The 24,816-nt window shown below is 57.6% G+C and overlaps 1 protein-coding gene across 1 annotated transcript; it reads left to right on the top strand.

Annotated features, from left to right (window-relative positions):
- The first annotated feature begins 279 nt into the window (after positions 1 to 279).
- ONECUT3 (one cut homeobox 3) lies at positions 280 to 23,007 on the top strand. Its single transcript, XM_075037492.1, has 2 exons — positions 280 to 1,309; positions 22,715 to 23,007. Exons 1-2 carry the CDS (start codon positions 280 to 282, stop codon positions 23,005 to 23,007), a joined length of 1,323 nt encoding a protein of 440 aa, XP_074893593.1.
- The last annotated feature ends 1,809 nt before the right edge of the window (positions 23,008 to 24,816 follow it).

Genomic DNA, 24,816 nt, shown 5'->3' with positions numbered 1-24,816 from the left:
CGCCCTCCCCTCCCCGCGCCGCAGCGCACCGAAGCGGGCTGGGGCTGGGGCGGGCGCGGCGCATCATGCTGGCCTGACCGCGGGGCGCGGGAGATCGATCCCCCCCGAGCGCGGAGTCTGAATTAATCCGGGCAGCCGGTGCGGGGAGCGGGGAGGGGGGGGGGGCGGCGGTGGAGGAGGAGGAGGAGGAGGAGGAGGAGGAGGCGGCGGCGGGAGGGGGGGTGGGGGAGGAAGGCAGCGAGCGAGCGGGCGAGGCAGCGGCAGAGCCCGGCGGCCACCATGGAGCTGGCGATGGAGAACCTGGGCAGCCTGCACGGCGTCCCGCACTCGCAGCCCGCCGAGCTGCTGAGCCCGGCGCACGGGCGGCAGGGCTCGCACCGCAACCTGGTGCCGCACGGCCGGCCCGCCATGGTGTCGGGTATGGCCTCCATCCTGGAGGGGGGAGACTACCGCGCCGAGCACAGCCTGGCCGCCCCGCTGCACCCCGCCATGAGCATGTCCTGCGAGTCCCCCTCCGGCATGAGCCTGAGCAGCACCTACACCACGCTGACCCCCCTGCAGCACCTGCCGCCCATCTCCACCGTCTCGGAGAAGTTCCACCACCCGCACCACCACCACCACCACCACCACCCGCACCAGCGCCTGGCCGGCAACGTGAGCGGCAGCTTCACCCTCATGCGCGACGAGCGGAGCCTGGCCTCCATGGGCAACCTCTACAGCCACTACCCCAAGGACATGCCGGCCATGGGGCAGCCCCTCTCGCCGCTGCCCAACGGGCTGGGCAGCCTGCACAACGCCCAGCAGCCGCTCGCCCCCTACGGCCCCGGGGGCCACTTGCCCAACGAGAAGATGCTCTCGCCCAACGGCTTCGACTCCCACGCCGCGATGCTGTCCCGGGGCGAGGAGCACCTGGCGCGGGGCTTGGCGGCCCCCAGCTCGGCCATGATGCCGCCGCTCAACGGGATGCACCCGCACGGTCACCCGCACGCCCAGCCCGGTGGTTCTCTGCTGGGCGAGAGGGAGAGGCAGGCCTCGGCCACCGGTTCCCAGCCCGGCGGCTCCGGGCAGGTGGAGGAGATCAACACCAAGGAGGTGGCTCAGAGGATCACGGCCGAGCTGAAACGCTACAGCATCCCGCAGGCGATCTTCGCCCAGAGGATCTTGTGCCGCTCCCAGGGGACCCTCTCGGACCTGCTGCGGAACCCCAAGCCCTGGAGTAAGCTCAAGTCCGGCCGGGAGACTTTCCGGAGGATGTGGAAATGGTTGCAGGAGCCGGAATTTCAGAGGATGTCGGCGCTCAGGCTGGCAGGTAGGTTACGGCACGGTCCGCTGCCGCGGCCGTCCGCCCCGCACCTCCGGGCGGGTGGGTGGGTGGGCGACGGGGTGCTGCGAACACGCGTGGGGACACCTCGCTCGCGGAGGGGGGGGGTGTGGCTGTTACCGAGTCTATGTGAAGCCTTTCGAAGAAAGGGAAAGAAATTCTATTTAAGGCGTATTATATTGAAGGCGAACCTTCCCCGCCGCCTCCCCGGGCCTGCTCCTGCCAGCGGGAAATGAGAGATCCCGGGTGGCGGGAGCCGGGAGCTGCCCGCCGCTCCCCGCCGCCCCTCCGGGCTGCCTCTAGCCCCGGCGGGGCTTTCCCGTTCCGTCCCGCCCGCCGAAGCTGTCCCTTACCCCGCGGAGAGCCGTTGACAGCCCCCGGCCCACGCTCCCCGCCGCCCGTGGGTGCGGGCTGAGCCGCGGCCCCCGGGGCCACTCGTGAAGCTCCTTGGCGGGCGGTTTGGCACCGCCGCTCGGTACCGGAGCCGCGCTCGGGGAAAGCTCCGGTCCGTCCCCGCGCTGCCCGGTCGCTCCCCGCCGGTGGGGCCGGGGATAGGGTGGGGGGACGCAGGCAGCACCGGGGCTGCTCTCCGCTCCCTCCGGGGCACCGGCTGCCCTCGGGGAGAAGGAGCGACCCCCCCGCCCCGTGTTCCCGGTTCCCCGCGGCCGCCCCCGGCGGGGCTCGTTCGGCCTCAGGCCGGCGCTGGGCCGAGGGTTTGCTGGAGAAACGCGGTTTTGCTGCGCGGCCGCGCTGTGTGTAGCTGCGGGGGAGGCGGGCGGGGGTCGCGGCTCCGCTCTGCTCCGCGGGGGAGAGGGTCGAGGGCTGGCAGAGGGGTCAGTGCCCGGCCTGACCCGCCACCCCCCCCCCCGGCACCCGGAGCCGCTCCGGTCCTTCCTTCCCCCGGCTCCTCCGCGCCGTCCCCGGCAGAACAGCGCCGGGGCTCCGCGGGGCCAAGCGGGGATGACCGTGGGGTAAAAGCCACGCGTGTATAATTTTTTTAATTTTTTTTTTTTTTTTTAAAGAAATCAGAGGTCCCCGTGGCGCCGGGCAGAGTCCGGCCCGCCGGGCGCTCGGCACGGCGAGGAGCCCGCTGTTATTTATGGAGGAGAGCAGCGTTCATATGTATTTAGTGTAATTCAGTTGCTCTTTAATTAGGGCAGGGTAGTGGCATCTTTTAGTTCCAGTCGATGCCCTATTGAAAAGCAGTTAATAGAATGCAAATTGTTCCTGGCTTTACAAGGTTCTGGTAAATAAAGATTTAAACACTGCCGCGATCGGCCGTTTAATGCCCCCGTTGTTCGGGCTAATTGAGCAGCGGGTGGCTGGTTTCTGACTCGCCAAAATTTGAAATAATAACCATGATGGTGATGATAAAAATGCGGCCCCGGCTGGGGGAGGCTCGGGGAGGTCCCTGCCCGCCGGCCCGGCTCGGGCTCTGGCCCCGCTGCCATCGCTCCGCTCCTCCCGCGGCGTCGGGGGAGGTTTATTCTCTCCCAAATGGTTTTTATTCCCCAGCGCCGAGCTTCCCTCGGCCCCAGGGACGCCTTGGAGGCATTATTTACGGAAATTAACCCCCCAAATTTCACGGGGACAGGGTTTAATTCTTTGCTTTCTGCGAAGACAGGGGAAAAAAACAACAACAAAAAAACCACAACAAAACAAACCACCAAAGCAGTCACCCCGCCGTGAACCGGCCCGCGTTGAACCCCGGCTCCCCACGCGGGACCGGGCCGCCCCGAGCGGCCCTTGGCGGGCGATCGGCCGGACCCCGGCCCCGGGCGGAGGGAGCCGCTCCCACCTCCCCGCGGCCTCCCCCGGCCCGGCCGCTTTGTTCCCGGTCCCCGGCCCCGGTGCCGCCCCGCTGGGACCCGCTTTCGTTTCGTTCCTCCCGCCGTTTCGTCCACCCGGGACCGCGACCGGTTGAAGCCCTTCGGGCTCAGCCCCAGCCCGGCTGCCCCGAGAAGGGGGGGTTCTATGGGAGGGGGTCGTGCTGGAGCGGGGGGGCCGTGCCCGGCCTTCACGATCGTTGCAGGCGAATCCCCCCCCAACCCGACCCACTCCGGGGCCTCCGGTGGAACCTGCTCGTCCCTTCAGGCCGCCCCGGGCTGGGGGGGCTGGAGGGGCCCGGAGGGCTGCGACCCCCGTCCTCGGCAAGGAGGGAAGGGAGCCCTTCCCCGCCTGGGCTGCGATCAGGTTTTTTTCCTCCCAGTGCAAGGGAAAAAAACGAGTTTTAGACGCGGGGCACGGCCAGGGCGAGGGCTGGTCCCGGTCCCGGTCCTGGTCCTGGTCCCGGTCCCGGTCCCGGTCCTGGTCCCGCCGGGCTGCCGGAGTCCATCTGATGGATTAGTCCGAGTCAGTAAATCGCGGATCAATAAACACGCCGGGCCCCTATAAATGGCAATTGCCGCTTTTCTCCTCTTTCCACTCCAGTTCCCCCTCCCGCCGCCCCGTCCGCAGATGAACCATTAATTATTCAGCCGGGACCCGGGCAATGCCGCAGCCGGGGGGGCTGCAGCTCCCCCCCCCCCCGCCCCCGGGCTCCCTCCGGCTCCGCTCGCCCCGCGGGGCTCCGCAAAATAGGGGGGTCCCACGGGGAAACATCTGGGCAGCAGCTGGCCGGGCCCGGCCCGGCCCCTCGGGCCATCCATCTCTGCGACCCGCTGTCACGGCCGCAGCCCCCCCCCCTCCCCAGATGCAGCTCCACAAACTTCGTGACCCCCCCACGAGGCCTGAGAGGGCCCGTGGGTGGCGGGGAGCTCCCGCCGTGGCATCTTTGGGGGTCCTTGCACGGCGGAGCGGGGCTCCGAGCCCCCACCCGCGACCCCCCCACCAGCCATCCCGGTCCCTTGACAAAGACATCGGCTTCGTTCCCGTGGGACCCTGTGGGAAGCGGGCGCGCTCCTGCGCTCCCATCCCCGCGTGTCCGCGGAGGGGGGTGGGTGCCTTCCCACCACGTGTGTCTGTGGGTGCGCTCCCATCCTGTCAGAGCAAACCCCCTCCCCGCCACGGATTTATTCCGACACTCAGAACTAGGGAATTCGCTCGTGATTATTTCTCGGGAGGGCGACAACATCGTTGTGTCCCTTTTAGTACATGGCGGCTGCCCGCTCCCCGTGTTCATTTGCCCTGAACTCGGCTGAGCGCTCGGCTGATCCTCCCGTGTTTTTCCCCGAGACGCGTGTCGGTGCGGGAAATTCACGCACTTGCATGAAGCGTTGGGGCTTGAGTGGGCTGTAAGGCCGGGCCGGAAGAACCGACTCCGCTGGGACCTGACCGCTGCCCGCGTCCCGGGGAAGCAGCACGGTCCCGAGTGGGCTCCGCGGCCCCCGGGATCGGCTGTTTCTGCCCCAAAGATTTTCCCGTGGCGTGGAGCAGGGGGAGTGCAGCCGCGCTGTGGCCGGGGCAGCTGGGCAGCGCTCCCCGAGCCCGTTCGTTCCCTTCTTCGTCTTTTACAGTTTCTTTTCCCTTTCCCTCTCCCAGCTTTCTTTTCTTTTTCCTTTAGCCTTCGCCCCCACCTTTTTCTCCCCCCCCCTTTTTTTGTTTTGTTTTCGTTTACTTTTCGTGGTTTAGTTTCGTTTTTTTCCTTTCCTTTCCTTTCCTTTCCTTTCCTTTCCTTTCCTTTCCTTTCCTTTCCTTTCCTTTCCTTTCCTTTCCTTTCCTTTCCTTTCCTTTCCTTTCCTTTCCTTTCCTTTCCTTTCCTTTCCTTTCCTTTCCTTTCCTTTCCTTTCCTTTCCTTTCCTTTCCTTTCCTTTCCTTTCCTTTCCTTTCCTTCTTTTGTCTTCCTTATTTCCTTCTTTCTTTCTTTCAATGTCTTTCTTTTCTTTTCTTCTTTTCTTTTCTTTTCTTTTCTTTTCTTTTCTTTTCTTTTCTTTTCTTTTCTTTTCTTTTCTTTTCTTTTCTTTTCTTTTCTTTTCTTTTCTTTTCTTTTCTTTTCTTTCTCTTCTCCCAGGGCTTTCTCCCCCGAGCAAATCTCCGCCGCAGCACGAACCGTCGTTATTCAAAGAAAAACCAAAACCACCCTGAAACTGTGAGCACGATCGCGGGGCTGGGCCAAGGCAAATGCCCGAGAGCTTTAGCAACGCTAATAATTAATGCCGCTAATTAATACTGCGAACTAATACACAACACTGCCAGAATCAGCGACAAGATTGCGCCGCGTAAAAACTCGGGAAATAGATATTATTTTTTTTTTCCCCCACGAGTTTTGTTTCAATTTCAGCTTCTGTCAAACGACTTTGGCCCAGCGACGGCTTCTCCCCGCCGGCGGCCACCGGGCACCGGGGCGGCTCCGGCCGCGGCTCCGGGCGACCGCGGCCCCGGGCACCGGCCGCGGCTCCGGCCCGGGAGAGCGGCGGAAAATCCCGGCCGGTTTCACTGCTTTCGATCCGCGCGTGTCCGCGGGGAAAACGCTCCGCGGCCGCGGGGGAGGTTTGTGGGATCGGGAGCAAATTATTTCGCCGCTGTAAAATGGGGGAAAACGAGAGTCTGGGGCTGGAGGCGCCCAGCGCCTCCCCCCCGGCACGGGAGAGATGCCCACTCAGGAAAATACAAAGAAAGCAGGAGAGAAAGGAGAGAAACCCGTTCTTCCCGTTGGAAAAAAAATGTGGGTTTTTTTCCCTCCCTTAAATTTCTCAAAATTCTCCTAAATTATTATTATTTTATTTTATATTTTTCTTAGCACGTTAATAAGACGCGACTTGCTCCGCCGGCGCGGAATCGCCCGCCGGGGCCGCCAGCCTGGAGCAGCCACCGCCGGCTCCGCGGGGGCGGCCGCTGCGCGCCCCGCACCGCGCCCCGCACCTCGCCCCGCACCCCGCACCGCACCGCACCGTACCGTACCCCGCACCCCGCTCCGCACCCCCACCGCACCGCACAGCACCCCGCACCCCACCACACTGCACCCCGCACCACCCCGCACCCTGCTCCGCACCCCGCACCCTGCCCCGCACCACCCCGCACCCTTATCAGCGCAGCAGGGGCCGCCTCGCTCCGCCCGCGGTGATTTTTCTGTTTGCTCCTAATCTGCCCGTCAGGAGGGGCCAATAAACCTCCCGTCGGTTAAATATTAAAAAGGCTTTCCACCCCCCCCCAGGAGGAAATAATCTCCCCTCTCTGCTCTGGGTACAACCCACCCGTGTCCGTGGGGTCCTGCTCCCACAAACACCGCTGCCCAAATCCCCCTCCCAGGGCTCCGCTCATCGCCTGCCCGGGAGGGACCCACCCAGCCCCAAAGCAGAGGCAGCGCCAGGGGCCAAACCTGGGGCCTTTCTTGACGCCTTCTCATTTTTGGGCACACATTTTGGGTGGGGTTTTGTTGTTTTTTTTCTTTTTCTGGGTGTACGACATGGGGGTGATATTTTTTTCTCTGTCCTGTCAATCACCACTGAAACCATAAGGGAGAGATAACAGAGAAGAGAAAACTCTCAGAGTGACCTTTGAATCAATTTGAAAAACCTCATTTAACTGATAAGTCTTGAAAGGCCCAGAACTAATTTGAAAATACATCTATTAAAATCTCATCGCCGCTGCCTGCGAGCTGCTGGGAAGGGTGTGCGAGGCAACTTCCCGGGCTTGGAGGAGCTGGGAAAGCAGGTTTAAGCCCTGGTCAACAAAGAGATTCCAGAGCTGCCTGCAAAATGATGGGGCTTAAACCAGGAGAGAAAATAAGAATATTAAAAGAAAATCAGTCTTTCTTCCCTAGCTGGTGGGGAAAAGGGAGATTTACAGCATTTTCCTGCCATAACCAGGCGCGGAGTCTGGGATCGCAGACAGAATATTGGATTTTTTTTTTTATTTTTTTTTTCCCTCCAGAAAACAAATCCAATATTTTCTCATTCTGCTCAGATGTGGTTGCAGGGCCGGGGAGCCTGCGCCTCTGGGAGACGACAGCCGTCCCCCCCAGGAGTGGCTGCAGGGGAGGCTCTGCCTTTGCTCCCATCACAGGGTTTTCCGCCTGGCTTCCTCGGTGCCACGGAGCAAATGCCAAAACCAGGGACGAACCCAGGCTCTGCCAACGCGGAGGAAGAGAAGGGATGTTGAAGGCAGGAGAAGACCAGAGGCAGGGCCCAGGCGCCTCTTTTCCTGCCCTGGGAACATCCCACCCTGCCCTGGGCACAGCACCTCGCCTCCCCCAGCCTCCCTGCAGCATCGCCTGGGTGTAGAGGAATCAGAAATCCCCTACGGAAACCTCCCGGGCACACGGGTTTCCTGGGCTCATGGCAGGGTGGCGATGGCTGACTTGCAACACCAACAAAAAAGTAAGAGGAAAAATTAAAAAAAACCCAAACCCACCAGAGCCTGGCTCGGAAGGGCTGGGGCTTTGCATCTTGGTGGAGATTCGGAGACCCAACGTGTCCTCCTGCTCCAGACCTTGGGCTGCAGTTTGGGACGCCGCTGCCTTAGGACAGGCTGTGTTTCCTGCAGGAATCGCTGCCTCCCTGGCCGCGGCTTAGAAGCCAGACCAGTTACCTCCCAGCCCCAGCACCTTGTTTTCTTGGAGGGGAAGAATTTTCCCCCTTTGCTGCCTGATTCCCTGAGGTTTCTCAGAAAGGCTCAGGCAGAGGGACCCCAGCACCCCGAGTACAGACAGAGGCATTAGGCAGCTTTGATCTGCCCTCACCCCACATCCACGCACCCGCACGCGGCTCTGCGCCAGCTCCCTTTTTGGAGCTGAGCTGAGGTGCACAAATCCTCTGTCTCAGCATCGAGCAGAGGCTTTGGTCAACCCGGGATGTGTCCAATCAACCCGGGATGTGCTCTTGGCCATTGCCCTACTCCTGCACAGCACCAATGGCAGCTGGGTTTAGTCCCTAGTTTTGAAAACTGGCCAAAAAGGGAAGTTGGAGCCAAGATTTTTCTCCTCCAGCCCATCCGTCCTCAGCCAAAAGCAATGCTGGGTGGGTGCAACAGGAGCAATGCAGGTATGCGCCGGCACTGGTGAGGGGCTGGCGAGCAGCCGGCAGTAGGTTTTGGCAGCCGAGTACTTTTCTTACTGGCTCCGTGCAGGACCATGGCCATCGAGTGGCAAGATTTTGCCAATTAAATGGAAATTCAAAAATCTTGTTAATACCTCAAATGATATATAAAGCACCTCCAGCAAGATTTAAACCAAGGCGGGGTTGGACAGACAAAACAGATGGTGGATTTTTAAAACATTTGGAGTTGTTAAAAAATAGCGAAACAAAAAGGCAACCTGGATTATCTGGTGCTGGAAGGAGGGGGCAGGACATTTAAAAAATAATGACCCAATATTAAAATTGAGACACATTTGCATGGACATGGGTAGGATTTCAAGAATGACTTTAATAACTCTATCTTAATATATATATATGTTCTGTTAGGGATATGCACCGTTGCTCTAAGTCCTGGTGGTTTCTGCAGCGCAAGGTGAGGAGGTCCAAAAATTATTTAAAAGGGATTCAATGGGGTTCAAGGTGTTTCACAGGTGATGAAGTTGAGGCACAGAGAACGCAATGCTTTGCTGCAGCAAAAGTGGGACTGGAGGTGCCGCATGGTGAGAGGAGGTGCGCCCACGTACACCCACGATGGGTGGGATGCGGGCAGAGGTGGTGGACTGAGATGGGTAGGGCTGCAGCGAGGATGCTCCTATTCCCCAGCCCCATCCCACTGTGGGTACCGACATTTTGCCCCCTTATTTGGGATCAGTGATGATCCTTTCCTTTGCTTTCTCATCCCCGGGGTTTTGCCTCCAAGCTCTTCACTGCAGGACCTTGTCGCTCCAACCAAACCGTACCCTGGTTTCCTCCATGTAGGAGGACTCGGTGTCGCTGTGAGCTGAGAGTGGGGAGCTGCGGGGTGGAATTTGCTGCCTGGCCTCTAACCTGGGGAACAGCAGATGCCACCACCACTGCCCTGCGTTGAACAATGTCCCCGTTGGGAGACCCGGACCCGCCGTCTTGCCTCGGTTCTGTATCTCTGTGATTGTCCCTCTTCTTTTTCTGTTCCCAAACACAAGGTATAGAAATCACCAAGCAGGAGTGACCCCTTTGGGGTCCGCGAAACCTTGTCATCCCTGGCAGGCTAGGGATGGCTTGGCTTTGCCCAGCTTGGGAGAAGGAGCCAGAAAATCCCTGTGCGGGAGCCTGCCGAGGGGAAAGCAGGGACTGGTTTTGGGAAGGCACTCACTGGGACTGGCCATCATCTTGTTGCTTGCAGAGCAGTGAGGAAAATCCTGACATCTTGAAAAAAAAAATATGACGGAAAAGCAAATTGCAGCTTTTTCTGCTGATGATGACATGGGCAGCAGTAACCAACCCAGCTCTGCTGAGCCCAGGTGTTGGCAGGAAGAAGTAGCAAGGGGACCAGGGGACTGCTGGTCTCCTACCCAGGTTGGAGGAGAACCGAGGTCTCCTGCTGTTGGCATGAATCCAGGGAGCCTGAAATATTGGGGGCTGGTGGGCTTGGGGTGTGCTGGGAGGGCTTGGTGCGTGGCACGGCTCTGCAGGGCACAGCTGGGAACCCAATGCATCAGGTTTGGCTATCAGCGACCCTATAAAAACCCTAAGTGGACCAAAATGTGGGGAAACACCTCGCGCCAAAGCAGTCTTCAAAGGGCTGTATAGATGACGATCTCCCCAAGGAGCACCCGCAGCAGTGCCCGGCACAGCCAGGGAAACCAAGAGCCACGGCAAGTGGCTCTGGCCACTGGGAGATGTCCCAAAGCCTTGTCTCCCCTTCCCACACCAAGTGCCACCACGCAGCTGAAGGGACAGGAGCTGTGACTTAGCCGTGGATTAACAAATTGAGCATCCACAAATCCCTCTGTGCCTCAGTTTCCCCACATGTAAGAGTGGGGATGACAGTACTTTTACAGAGTATGTGAAGACACCAGCAGCTGGTTATTAAAGCTGAGGAACTCAGTGATGCCACGTAAAAGGCCAAACCTATAAGCTGGAAGATGAGCTCCAGCGAGCGATGCCCCTTTGTGGGAGTCATGCTATCCTCAGACGATAAAGAGCAGGTAATGAGCAAACTCTCTCCATTAGGGATAAAATTGCAAATGTATTGGGAGCTGCTGACGGGTGATAGTATCAGGGGCTGACAGAGATATCAACGGCTCTGCTCTGCTGCCGACAAAGGCTGCTCCCACTACAGACCATCGGAGACCCTGGCACTCAGCGCCTGTTGCAGGGCCAGGGAGCGCAGCAGCGCGTGGCAGTGATGCCAGTGCCTGCAAGCAGCATCCCATCCTTTGCAATTTCTCCGGAGATCTGTCCCTACTCTTCATTTTTTCCCATCTTCCGAGGGTCCCTCATCTGCCCTGGACCTGGCATCTGCCCAGATAAATTAAAACCCAGGATGGGGGATGGATCTCGGTTGGGTTTTGCTCAGTGGTTGCTCAGTGGTTGGACCAACATCTGGCCCAGTTTGGCTCAAATGTGATGCTCAGAAAAATGATGGGGTCAATGCCATGGTGGTTTGTGCTTCCAAAGCCCCCCCTGGGATGGGGGGGTGTCCCTTCCCCATCTGCCTCCCAACCTGAAAGGGGAGAGGAGGAGGAGGAGGGAGGGTGGGACAGTAGCACAGCGCTGCCGGGCTTTGGAGTCACCCAGAGGGACCCAAGGCTTTAAGAAGAGGCCTCTGGAAATGGATCCATGGATCAATGCTTTCCTTTAGTTCTCTTTTTGGGGCCAAACTTCAGGATTTTGATTTCTCGCACGGAAGGCAGTGAACCCCTACCCTGATATTCCCAGGCGAGCTCCTGTATGGGGCACTGCTACCAGACCCCCCCCCCAAAGCCACTCACTCGCCTGCCCACACACACAGGCAGCCAGAAGGGGGACCACGCTTGATTTAGGGCATTTAATTTGCTTTCTGTTGCATGTTTGTGGTGAGGCAGGTGTTCGCACATGGGTCTGCGTTGCAGCTGGTTTCAGTTCAGGTGGGTCAGAAATGAGGTGAAAGGAGGTGAGTCAAAGACGTGGCAAAGGGTGCAGGTATCATAGGATGCTTTCCATGCCAAGAGAAAAAAAATAAATTGAAAAATAAGTAATCAAAATCAGGGCATTTATTCAAAATAATGCTGAGTTCAAACCAGCTTGTTTTTCCTGGAGAAAATTTGAAAGCATCTCCCTAAAACTGAAATAGCCTTTTCTGCCCCAAATTAATTATTCCCAGCCATTCCTCTGCCTTCAACACCTCCAAGAAAACCCCAAATTATTTATTTGCTTTGATTTTTGGCACCGTTGCAAGGTGGTTGCCCTGCCAGTGGGTGCCCGGGGGTGGAGGAGCATCGGCCCTTCTCTCTGTATGAGAAGATGCTGCTTAATCAATACAGGCAGAGCCGGGATCTTCAGCCCCAGGGGTGTCATTACAGCACTGTCATCTCTCCTGGAAAAGGGACCGGGGGGGGCATTTGGTGAATTGGGGGGCTCAGATGTCCCCCTCAGCCTCCTGCCTGGGAGGTTTTCTAGTGGCGTTTATGGAGGGTTTATACTTTCTCTGCATGATGATTTCATTCCAGCCGGCTCCTCTCACCCGTCGCTCTGATGCTCCTGAAGGTGCCGGAGCCCAGCCCGGGTACCCGGGGGGTGCTGGTGGTGGGAGGGAGCGGCCCCCCAGGCAGCAGCACCATCACCTGGCAGACACCCCCCTTGCTGTCTCCTGTTCTACAAAAATGGGAGAAAACAGACAGGAAGGGAAAGGGGGACGAGAACGTGGGGAAAACAAAGGGGCTGCTGGGCGTTGGGCTTGGATGGAGCTGTGACACCCGGCTGGGATCCCATTGCTCCTCTCATTTCCGTCCCTTTCCTCTTTCTTCTCTTGGTTTTCTTTTTCTCTTTTCCTTTTAAATTTTTTTCTTTTTTTTCTTCTCTGTTTTTCCTTTTCTTTATTTTTTCTTTTTTTCTTCTTTCTTTTCCTTATCTTTTTTCTTTTCCTTTCCTTTTTTTCTTTTTCTTTTTGTTTCTCTTTCTTTTTCTGTTTCTGTTTTTCTTTTTCTGTTTTTCTTTTTTCTTCTTCTTTTCCTTTTTCTTCTCCTTCTTTCTCCTCTTCCTTTTCTCTTTTCTCTTTTCTCTTTTTCTCTTTTTCCTTTTTCCTTCCCCCCTTCTCTACTCCTTTCCTTCTCAGCCATTTTGCCCCCCACAGCCCCTTTCGCAGCCAGCAATGAAATTTGGCCAAGAGAAACCATTCCCTTTAATGAACCCCCCAAACACACACACCCACACCCCATCCAGCCATGCTGTTACATTTCACTCTCCCACCTTTGGGGCAAAGCCCTGGGGATGGGCAGCTTCCACCCAGGGAACAACCCAGCTCCATCAGGATTAATCCCCCCCTCCCACAGCCCGTTTCCCTTCACCTCCCTCCCTGCAAACCTGTCTGTGAGCTCCCCGCCGGTCACGTAGCCATCAAACTGATGTGCCAGCAATATCCAACACGCAGTTAAAGCCACTCGTGGGAGTTTCAATAAAATCGACCAGGCAGGATCAATGGGCTGTGCTGGCCCCGGCCCCAGCCCCACACGGAGCGGCGGGGGGGCAAGAAAAATACCCAGGGCTGTGAAATGGGGGCTGGGGGGGGGGGAGCTGATTACAAATCCATCCCATACTTGCCATGATTAATTGCTGCTTTACCAGAAGGAACAGCTCTGCATGGGGGTCATTTTTAAATGTAACGTTGTGGGGGAAGTTTCTCTGCCGTGTTTGGATGGGAGGAAGCAAAAGCCCTTTTCCAGGGGGAGTTTCCCTCCTGGCAGGACGGGGCCGGAGAGGGGCAGGGAGCAGGACCCGGGGGGGCAGCGACAGTGGATACAGCCTTGGCTGGTCATTCGCCCCCCCCCAGGCAGTGATTTGGGAGTTGGGAAGGACCCTCCCCAGCCACTCAGGAGCATCCCCGGCTACTTTGGAGCCATGGGGCAGGGGGGGATGCTGAACCCCCGCCAGCCGGCGTCGCTGGCGTCCCAGTGCCGGGAACCCATCACGGAGCTGGCCGAGCTCCCAGCCAGGGAATCGCTTGACGCTCGGTCGCCCAGCGGGGTCCCAATTTCTGGCTGCTCCTCACCCTAAAACCCCTCCCAGGCCCCGCTGCCTGTCCCCGGGCAGCCCCTTCGTCCCACGCAGCCGGGCTTGTGCCTCCGCTCCCGGTGTTCAGGGGGGTCTCGGTCCCTGCCCTGCCCGTCTCGAATTAAAACATCATCCATCGTTACAGCGGCAGCACGTAATCCCTGGCAGATCAGTGCAATTACTGCGGGAAATACCTTGGGAGCTGAACTAATAACGCCAGAGCGGTGTATTAAGAGTCACTGGCTTAGCGCAGGCCGCAGCCTCGCCAGCCCCACGCGTGTGGTGGGGGACGGGGTGAGCCGCCCCGGGGGGGGACAGCGGGTTCCCCAGGGGGGTGTGTGGTTGTGTGGCCGGGGTGGGAGCGATGGGGAGGGACTGAGGGGCCGTGGGGCCGCCGTGGGGTTGTTTGTGAGGCAGCGATGGGGCGGTGATGGCGTCGTGACTGGGCGGCACGTGGGGCAGCCGTGGGGCCGTGACTGGGCGGCACGTGGGGCAGCGATGGGGCGGCCTGTGGGGCAGCGACGGGGCAGCGATGGGGCAGTGTTGGGACTCTGTAGGAGGTGACATGACACCGGGGCAGCCGTGGGGCAGACGGAGGTTCCCCGCCTCGCTGCCGGGCCGGGAGGTGCCATGCCCGCGGTTCTCGGGACTGTCTGGCCCCGGCGTGTCCCCCCCCTCGGGAAGCGGGTGGACCGCTCCATCCCGGCGCGCCCCGTGTGTGAACGGTAGCTGGAACGGCCCATCGCTTTGAGCGCGGGGGGGTGGGCGGGGAGTAACCCATCTCCCTCGTGGAGGGGGGCGGCCGCAACGCGCCATTGGGCAGCGGCGGGGGGGGCGGGGCGAGCTGTACCACTGCCACCGCCCCCCCGGGGTGGCGGAAATGCGCCCGTCCATCCGCAGGGGGGCGCCAGCGCGGCGGGGACGGCCCATCGTGTTTTCGGGGGGGGGGGGGGGGCGGAATAAACCATTCCCCGCCGTGCGGAGGGCAGCGCTCCAAAATGGCGGCGGGGCGGTGGAGTGGGGTGGGCTTCGGCGGGACTCGGCGGCTGCCGGGGCTTTGGGGCTGGGAGTCCCCTCCACTCCACCTCGGCCCCGCCGCCCTCACGGCCCAGCCTGCAGGCAGGTGCTGCCGAGGGCCCTTTGCCCGGGCCAGGGGTGAGGGGGGCCCGGCATCACCCTGGGCCAGGGCCAGCCTGGTGGGGGAACGCACCCTGAGGGACCAGGCAGGTCCCCTCACGGGGTCCGAGCGGCTGCCCTGTGTCACCCCCCAGCCCCCAAGCAGCCCTCAACTCCCTCAGAGCAGCAAAACGGGGCGCTGGGCCCCGCCATTGTCCCCAGACCCCTCCTCGGTGTGCGATGACCAGCCTGGGCATGTGTCACCCGCGCTGGCTGCTGCCTCACGACATGGACGGCTTTGTGCCGGGTGTGAATAGCTGGGAGTTGGGTTACGCTGGGAGCCGGGCTGTGGCACCTGTTGAGGTCAGGCTGGAAGCCGCTTTGAGCGAACTGGGGCCTTCTGGAGCAGGGCCTGGTGGCAGGGAAGGGCTCAAATCTGGAAGCTCCCTCCTGCAATGAGCTGCTGGACCTATGGGATAATCTGAGAGTAACCGGTGTCCCTGCTCAGGCCCTCCCACCTGCCTTCAGAGGGTCCCAGACTCTGGTGAAGCAAACCTTGAATGCCCCAACCTGGAGGATTACAGATTTTCCTGTTGTTTACAGCACCACAGAGCAAGAAAGCCAGCAGCCATCCGAGAATTGACTCGGCCAAACCCTAAGGGAGCTGCCCATCTCACACCCAATAAATCCACCTGAGACCAGATTTAATCAGGAAGTGCAGAAAACTGTTGTGGTTTTTCCCCCACTGCTTTTCCCCTCTCTCCAGCAAATGTTCCTTGGCTGATAACTGCTCTGGGGCCTCTCTGGACACCAGCTCTCCACCGAGAGCGGCTCAGGAGCAACGTGTGCTCTGATGGAACACATTTCATTGATTGCTGAATTCTTTTATTGTCCCCACTCAGAGAGCCAGATCTGGGAGCTGCTGAAGGCAGCAGGAGTTTGGCAGGAGGAGCCCAACAGGAACAGGCTGAGAGACACTTAGCAGTAGCCTGTGCTGAGGCCAAAGGGAGATCCTTGCTGCTCCTTTCCTGTGCAAAGGAGCAAGGACAGAGGAGGACTGTGCAGGACCCACAGCTGCATGGGTCACAGGGATATCACTTGCCTCAGATTCCTGGTGCAGTCTCCTTATCTGGCGTTACTTGGTTCTCCATGTCATTGTGGCACAAATGGAACCCCAAACTACCTTTTCCCCCCCCAGATTCTGCAGCTGGGGCTCTTGCACCAAAGCTGAGCACGAGCAAGTGTCTCTGACTCCAAGGAAAACTGATTTCAGGGGTTGGAGGGTTTCCAGCCGTGTGCCACCCCCCATCCCCGCATCCTCCCTCTCTCCCAGAAGGCAACAACCTTCCCCTGCCGCTGCCATCCCTTGCGGCACTGCCGGCTCCTGCCTGCCACGCTGCCTGACTCCAGCACTTCATTAGCACCAATTTGCTCTCGTCACACTAAGTGGCAATGACTCCGGAGAAGAGTAAGGAGAACAGAGCAGCTGGGAGGACTCCCAGGGCACCTCTGCCCAGCCCTGCCTCACACCAGGCATCTGGTCCGGTCCCGGGCTGTGCTGGCAGCATGAGCACTGAGCAGCTTGTGATGGCAGTGGTCTCCACTGGGACAATAAGCAGAGAACGCTGGTCCAGAAAAAGGCTTAGAAAGGGAGGAAACAGGACAAATGGGGGAAGTGACTTTGCCAGCAGATGTGATGGCAGAGCTGTGGGTTGAGCCCAGTTCACTCGGCTCCGGGGGAGAGCAGAGCAGGGCACTGGGTCTCCCTTTACAAAAGTCTCCAGAAAAGCGAGTTAAAAATCAAACCTCTGCAGCAAAGAAATGCTTTTAACAACAGACCCACGTTTTTAAGTCACCTGAAACTGTTCTGTGTCCATGAGAGGGGACTGATGCAGCTGCTCAGGCTAGGGCTGTCTCTGGTGGGGCCGGTAGCAGCTTACCTGGAAAGGACAAGAATAATAGGGCAAACATGGAGGGATGGAGCCAAGCACACCTGCAGCCACCCCAGCTTCTTTGTGTCCCTTCACCCACCCTCAGACCAGACAAACTCATCTGCTTCAGAGCTGGAAAAGCTGAAAATGCCACGCCATGAAAAACCAGACAGAGCTTGAGAAGTGCAGGAGAGGCAAAGTGAGGCATCCCACAGGGCTGGCATCGCCACTCTGCTGCACGTTTGGGTAGCTCTGCTGGTCTCCTCCAGCCTCTGCCAGTCCCAGCTGAACCCCTGTCTTGGGAGGGACTGTTGTCACCTGAGCGGAGGACTGAGGACTTACGCTTTCATTTCCAGTCCCTTCCCTCTGCCTGCTGACCTGCACGGCTCTGAAAGCTGCTGGGCTGCTGGGGAATGGGCCGGGGAGGTCGGTGCAGGTGGCTGGTGATGCCTTGCAGCCCCATACAGGTTGATTGGAGCTGCTGGCTGGAATGAGTCACCAAAACCCTTCACAAGGGAAGGAAAATGCACCCAGCAACGCAGAGGCAAGCACTTTGTCTCATCTCATCTCCTTATTTGCAGCATTCAGAGGAAGATTTAATTTGCTGGGCTCGGAGAAGCGGCTCACCCTGCAGCACGCTGGCTGCATACCAATGACCAGGGGCTCTCCCCGGGCCTCGGGACTCATCCTCCGGCAGCTCTCAGGGACGCGAGCGGGGAAGCCTGTCCCCACCGAGGCAGGGCCACGTGGCACAGGGACACACACGGATCCAGGAGCTCTGGTCGGACCGTGTCACTCCAACCCAGCAGGACTGTGAGGCTGCAGCTCCGCAGACAAGTCGCAGTTCCTAACCACATCTCTCAGGCTCTCGATGGCCTCTGATACACAGTTTTCTGAATCTGCGGGCTTCTAGAGCAGGGCAGTTTTTACTACAGCATGGTTCAAAGCTGTCAGAAGCTGTGGCACCACAGCTGTCAAAATCCCCACAGGTTTTGGAGCCCAGAAGGTTTTTTTTTTATTGTGTGCTGCTGAAGTCTGGAAGATCGCAGGCATTTGCAGGGATGTGCAGCACGGGGCAGGCTCTGCCCTGGCAGTTGTGTGGTTGACACTGCATCCCCTTTGCCTGTGTGCTCGTTAGTTTTCAGAATCAAGTGAGGTTTCAGGAAAAAAAAAAAAGAGGCAGAAAAAAAGTTGGGGTTTGGGTTTTGGGCACTCTTTCTTCCTCCATTGTCCACTGCTGACTCTCCTGTTAGCACTGAGTCTTCCCAGCTAGAGAAGACCCGATTTTCTGCTGGAGAAGCCTCTTTGTGACAAATCTCTTTGGGCTCTTTTCCTACAATGAAAAGAATAGTCAAACAAGCCTCTTGCAGTTACTAAATTGCCCCAGCTCTGAGCAACCCAGCCGGCCCAGCTGTGGACCAAAGGATTTCTGTTTTGCAGATGAAATCCCCTGATCTCTGGTCCAGACTCAGCTCCAGCTTTCGGGAGCAGATGCCATGAGGTTAATTCAGCTCAGGATCAGATACCGCTCTGCTGTGGGAGGCACTGGGCTCATCCCAGTTTACTCAGAGCTGCAGCTCTCAAAACCTTCCAGAATATCAGGGCAGGGCGTGAACCAGTAACACCCATTGCACAACCCTACGCCCAGGCCCAGTTCTCTGTGAAAGAGGTTGAGATCCCTCTGCCCCTTCAAGGAGAGGGGGAAACTGAGGCAGCCCAGGGGCTAGACTCCTCTCAAAGGCATGGAGAGAAGCCAGCTTTGCTCGGGGCCATTTCCCACCCGGTGCCCACCAGTGAAAGAGCCTGTCCCACCTCTGCACTGAAGAAATCTGTCTCGAGCTGGCCAACCAAATCCAGGTACCCCCTCTCCATCTCTTCCTCCACCTCCCTTTGAGCCCCTAAATGCTTCTCTGTCCCCTTGCACCACTGTGAGCCGATTTGACAGGGAGAAAAAGAGAAAAGCTTGTGGTTTTTTTTTTTTTTTCCCCTAACCTCGCTTACAGCCAGCATGCTGGCTCTGAAAGCCCCTGGCTGTCTTTTGTGATTTCAACAAATCACCAGCACTTAAGCAAAGTGGGCAGAAAATTACAGGTTGTATTGCAAGTGAATGGAGAGGGAGAGCACGCTGGGGCTGAGAAAACAGAGGTTTGCGGGTATAATAGAGAAACCAGTGTCTGGCAGGCTGCGGAAGCCTGCAAAGCCATCAGGTATTAGTTAAATGCTTCTCGGAGTTCATGCTGGGAGGCATAATCACAGCTTCTGAACAGCAGCCATTTGATTGTCTCTATTATGTCTCTTTAGAAATGATTTGGGAGATATTTTGCTTTGAGCTGTCAAGGTTAAGTCAAGGAAAACGCACTCCCTCTGACATAAGTCTCCAGGGATGCAGAAACCCTCAGCAGAAATCCTCAGGGGGAAGCAGGTGGGATGCCTCTGCTTTCAGAGGTCTTTCCTCTTGCTTTTGCCCCCGAGGTTCTTCCTTGCCTTTGCTCCCTGTGTTTTTTCCACAGCCAGATCAGCTACCTTAGGGATGAAATACCGCTAGGGTTGTGTGCCCAGCATCCCAGGCCCGGACCCAGCTCTGTACCATCACCCCATCCCACTGCATCTGGCATTCCCTCCTTGTCGCTCCTGCACTTGGCTGGTTTCAGCCAAGCCTGGCTGAGCGGTGGAGGTCTCAGAGGTGCAGGTGTTGTGATGTGAGCTGGGGACAGATGGAGACAGAAGAGAAAGACCTCCATCGTGGGTGAGCTCAATCCCTTACTGGCCATCAGAGCATTCCTGCTAGCCACGGGAGACCCTGGTCCTTCTGTCCTGCTGTTGGTCCTGGTACTGCCTGGGTCTCCTGTGCCCTAGGAAGAGCAGGGAGCAGGATAAGGCAGGGAATAAATCCTGTTCTTTGGGCATTTACTGGGGAGAAAATGCAGAAGCAGGGGTGGAAGTGCCCTGAAGCGTGTCCCCATCCCCACGGACTGCGGCCAGGCCCAGAGACGCTGGAAGGACGTGGCTGAAGAACAGCATTCAGCCTAAGATGAGTCATTTGGAGCTTGGGACTTGGAAAACAGGGATTTTGAAGCACAGAGAAAAACCCTCACCTTATGTTGACCTGTGTGGGAGTTGGAGCCGTGCCGCCGGCTGTCCCCCGTCCCTGGCTCCCAAGGCCTGTGGGGACACGGGGACAGCCACCGCCAGCCTGCCTGGGAAAGCAGCGCCCGGGGGATGTGGAATAGGAAAAAGATCCTCTGTTGGGGGGTTGATGGCTGCCGTAAATAGATCTGACCAGCGTCACTATTGATTTCTGTTGTGCGGAGCTGTAATTAGATTGAACTGGGTATGAGGGGTATTGGGCTGCGTCAGCAGAAAAAGAAATTAATAAATAAACAAACGAGCACAGGAAATGTGGGATGCGTCCACCGCCGGTGTTGCAGGCCAAAAATAACAGGGGTATCAAGGGGTGCAGAGCAGGGTGTCACCTCTGTCTAAGCAATAGTCGGCACTGGTTTAAATGCTTGATCACAGTTTTACCAGCAAGACCCTGATGGTTACTGTTTGCCTTGGAGCTTTGAGTTATTAATGGGTGACTGGTTTGTAATAATTACTCCTAAAAATTGAATGGAGAGGTCGGAATGTGAGTCCGAAAAGCTGAAACACTGGGTTTCAGGCTGGCTGTCCAGCACCACTGGTGGGAATGGGTGCAAGCAGGCAGGAGAGCGAGAGAACAACCTGGATCCCAGTGGCTTTGCTAGGGTTACAGCGGGGTCAGCACATCACCCTGCATGTCCCATGGAGGTATGGATGTATTTACACATACCTACACACATTTGTATGTACCTGGTGTATATATGGTAGAGAGATGTAGTTTAAGTGCTATCCACGCAGAGCAAAGGCCATGCTCACAGGGTGCGTGCGAGGTGCCCACCATCGACCCGAGGTCCCACCCGCGCCACTGGCACGGGGCTGGAGCCAAGCATGCCGGGGGGACGCCGGGAGGGTACACGGTGGGCGGGCGAGGGGTCCGGAAGGGTGAAGACGCGCTGCACCGAATGTGCACGTACGGTGTGGGGGGGACTTTTTCTGTTTGTTGTTTGGTTTGGGGGGAGTTTGGGGGGGGGTCTTTTTTTTTTTTTTAATTCATGTCTGGAAAAAAGTCAAATTTTCTATAAAGGCTTTTTTTGTTTGTTCTTTTTGCAAGCATCTGATGGTCATAGGGTAGGTTTCCACTAAACCATTCTCTGCTGGCTGTTTGAGTAAGGTACCCCTGGGACAGCACCACCAGGGCTCAGACTGTCCCATGTCCCTAAGGACGGTGGTTTGCAGCCAAACCTGCTGGTGGGGGTGGGAGAAGGGGAGGGGAAGACTCTCCACTAACCACCTTTATCAGGGACAGCTGATTTTGGCTGAGTGTGGTTGGTTGTGCCAAGCTTGGTGCCTCCTGTCCTCTGCCCCAGCAGGAGCAGAATCGATGGCTCCCACCATCCGCATGGGGCCAAGGCAAGGACCGAACCCAGCAACCAGGGAAACAAGGCTAAATTTGTTGGATAAATTAGCTGCTTCACTGAGTTCTAGATTTCCCCAGCTTTGGGTGGAAGGGGTGGATATCATCCTTCTCTGTTAGTTCAAGGTGATGTAAAGAGGACTTGTAGTGCAGGCCAGCTGAAGAAAAACCAGAGGAAGACCTTGCTTGTTCTGTAGTGAGGAAGAAGTGACTTCAGACATCCTCCTGTTACTCCTAGGCTACACAGCTGCTTGCCCTTTTACTCAGCCTGGCCGTGAAGGTGCGTTTCTGTAGCAGGCAGGTGATTAGCCTGAGGGCAATACCTGTCCCGTGGACCCAAGATGCCATCCCATTGCTGTGGCAGTGGCTTTCAGCCTTGGCCTCTGGACCCTCCAAGGTCTGTGCACCAGGTGGAAGAGACTCCTGGAAGTGCCTGAGAGAAGCAAGTTGAAATCTGTCATCCAGCAACGTTCCGACAACGAATGTCTTGAAGGACCTGTGCCCTCCTTGCAAAATCCTTTGGCAGATCTGAACCAAGAAATACCAAAGGCTGAAAACTGCTGCTGTTTGGGGCAAGAGTGGGGCTTTCCTCAAAAAGCCCACAGTTTCGTGACTCTTATGAGCTTTCCAGAAGGAAACAGCATGTCCCCAACCTCGGAGGGCCAGATCCATGCCCTGCCTTGCCCATGGGCATCTCATGCTCCCGCAGTGCTGCATGTGTCTGGCCAAGTCCTGAGCCAGCGAAGTCCCTGTGCACCCTCAACAGCTTCCAGGTCATCCCTGCTTTGAGTAGGAACTGGACCAGCAACCTCCACCAATCTCAGTTATTCTATAATTTTCTAGAAAAGTATCATAGCAAAGGGCTCCTTTTCTCACACCTTCCACCAGCAGTGTGCTTAATAATTCTGCAATTAAAATTCACGTATTTACCAAAAGGTGTGTACTCACCTCCCTCCCTCCCTTGCACACAGCGTGGTGGTGTCAGGGCGGAATTCCTGGCTCCCGGCAGCCCATCCCTGTGTGACAGCACCTCTGTCCTCACCTACCGCTCAAGCCAAATCTGTAGGGGAGGCTTTTAGTTTGGTGCTGGCTCAACCTGACACACGTGCCAAAGTTTCTGGTAGCAAAGGCATGCAGGGGAGACAATTTCCTGGAGCTTCAGGTGGCTCAGGCTGTTCTCCAGCCTCCAGAGGCAGGAAAAGCCCTTCCCAGAGCAGGTGGAACCACAAATGGTCCTTCCAGGCTGTCTGCTGTGGGATGTGGTGGTTGCAGACCGGCCTTTTCACAACGTCCCTGTCCCTGGCTCTTCCCTGTGTTTCGGAAGTGACAGCTGGACGTCATGGCCAAGGGACACCCGTTCCCTGAGTCCTCCAGCGAGATCCACAGAGGTGATGAGGAAGCGAGGGAGACCATGCCAGAGTGCAGCAAGGGAGGGAGGCTGGTGGATGACCCCCAAAATTTAGGGATGGAGCAGGTCGCAATAGCCAGGCTGTGGGAGCAGAGTCAGCCCAGGAGTTTCCTCAGTCTCTAGTCCCAGGGTCAGCTGGAGATGCCGAGACTTGGGCTTTTCCTGGGCATCTGAAGAGGTGATGGGCTTCACCCAGGCTTTTCTCGTACTGATGTCGTAAGAGGCTGTCGTCCCATCTCAGCAGACGCTCAGGAGGCACAGGGAGGAAGAGGAGGGAGGTAGCTTAGGAGTGGTGGGCAACAAGCCAGCAGGTTTACTGGAGGGAAGGGCCTGGTTTTTGGGAGGCAGCCAGGCAACCTGCAAGTGGGCCAGGGTGGTGAGCACCAATTAATGGCCCTATTCTTTCTTTTGAACATCTAGCTTGCAAACGCAAAGAGCAAGAGCAGCAGAAAGACAGGAGCCTGCAGCCCAAGAAGCAGCGGCTGGTCTTCACGGACCTCCAGCGCCGCACCCTGATCGCCATCTTCAAGGAGAACAAGCGCCCATCCAAGGAGATGCAGATGACCATCTCGCAGCAGCTGGGCTTGGAGCTCAACACCGTCAGCAACTTCTTCATGAATGCCCGCCGGCGGTGTATGAACCGCTGGCAGGAGGAGCCAGGCACCAACCCCGGAGTCCCCTCTTCTTCTACAAGCACTTTCTCCAAAGCATGATGTCCCCTAGCCCTCCCTGCCCCTTCCCGGACATCCTCCTCATGACAAAGCCAACCCCAGACTCACACTCATGCCCCGAGCCAACCGGGGTGGGTGCTTTTGGATGCTGCGAGTCCATCAGCCTCCCAAACCCTCAGCCGGGCATCACCCCTGGATGTGCGCCTTTTGCCACATCCTGCTGCCACGTCCTCCCAGCTCGTGGAGCAGGGAGAGGGTTTGCAACCAGGTCAGCTCTGTCCCCAGGAGGGCTTGGAGGAAACCCCTGTGGAGCGAGGGATGATGTGGGATGGAGGGAGAGGGTGAGGTGCTGTTTGGAAGCATGCCTGGTCCTTGGGGACCACAGAACCATGTCTTCATAGGCCCACCAGGGTCTTTGGAGAGCGGGGCACCCCCGACCACCCTCCCCAACCTCGATCTCTGCCACAGCCACTCTTACAGCTCCCACAGTGGAGGGGTAAAGGTGGGGGAGGTACAAGAGGTCGAGTCACGGGGCTGGGCTCTGGCACAACCGCACTGAACCAGGGCCAAAACCCCCATGGTTCAAAGGGGGACGAGCAGGGAAAATGCTCAGCATGTGCCTGGAGGGTGACCAGGCTCCTGCCAGCTCTCTGGCCGCTGAAGCTTTTTCTCACCCTGAGGTACAGCGGCGTTCCCCAAGGCAGCCCGACCCTCTCTGCCATTGACACACGGGCATTTCTCTCCCTTGAAGGTTTTGAAAACCTGGTCGAGAGCATTCCTGTAGCCCCAGTCTCCTCCATGGGCATCTTCCTCCATCCCCCCCACGGACACCCCCAAGAGCACCCCCACCCCCCTCCTCCCCCCCCCATGCACACATGCACCCCGACCCACGAGAGCACTCGTCCCCGGATCCCTCCCAGAGAAACTCCGTGGCAAAGGAGACACCTCGCTGTGGCCGCCCGCCTCCATGCACCCGAACATCCCCCAGCACCACAGCTGGAGGGGGACCACGGCTGCACCGCGTCGCCTGGCGCCCAAGCAGGTCAAAGAAGCACATTTTAGCTACAGAAATCGGGTATTTAAAAATAATAATTGTTTGAAAGGAGACGGGAGGAGAGACTTGGAGCGAAGGATCTGATCTTTTCTGGTGACTGGCTTCACCATTCACCACTGGATTTCTGGTTCACTTTTCGGTTGAGGAATGGACACAAGACAAAGCAGATTTGTTGGCTTTGTGTCTCGCCCCATCCACCCCTCGACACACACTATTGCCCCCTCCCGTACCCCCTCTTCATCTCTGTTACCAAAGAAATTACAAAACCAAAAACCCAACAACAAAAAAATTCCCTCCTGGGAACCAACGTCGGTGTACGGTGGGAAAAGAAAAATCCGAGGGATCTGGTGGCGAAATCCAGCCCTGGGTGTGAGAAGGGGGAAAACTCCCTGACGAGATTGAAAGGGAAAAAACCAACCAAAAAAAAGGAATAACAACAGAAACCACAAGCAAACAAGCTCAACGCAAATACCGGCAACTTACCAAAAAGACGCCAGATTTTTTTTTTTTGTGCCAATTAACAACCTGCCTTAAAACGCGAATTTCTGGAGCAATGGTACTAGCTTCAAAACGATCGTTTCCTCCGAGCTCCCGATGGTGACTTGTGCCATATAAAAAGCAATCACGAGGCCAAACCCTTACAATCAGCCCTTGTCCCAGCCGCCCTGTGGGCTCCTTGCCAGCCTGGGGTGTCTTCGGGAGGAGCAGGAGGTGCCGCCAGGGACAGGGAAGGGCTGGGAGAGGCTTGGGGATGGAGGGGGAGGCAAGGTCCCCTCTTTCCCCCACCACTTGGGGAA

This window comes from Buteo buteo, chromosome 10, assembly GCF_964188355.1.
Source record: "Buteo buteo chromosome 10, bButBut1.hap1.1, whole genome shotgun sequence".
NCBI lineage: Eukaryota > Metazoa > Chordata > Aves > Accipitriformes > Accipitridae > Buteo > Buteo buteo.
The sequence above is the reverse complement of the archived record's forward strand: the minus strand, read 5'-3'. Positions and strand labels throughout refer to the sequence as shown.

Bases quoted from the DNA above. Each gene is read 5' to 3' on its own strand.
- ONECUT3 (XM_075037492.1), top strand. From the start codon at position 280: ATGGAGCTGGCGATGGAGAACCTGGGCAGCCTGCACGGCGTCCCGCAC. The intron at 1,310-22,714 runs GTAGGTTACGGC...TTGAACATCTAG, and splicing joins GTCGGCGCTCAGGCTGGCAG to CTTGCAAACGCAAAGAGCAA.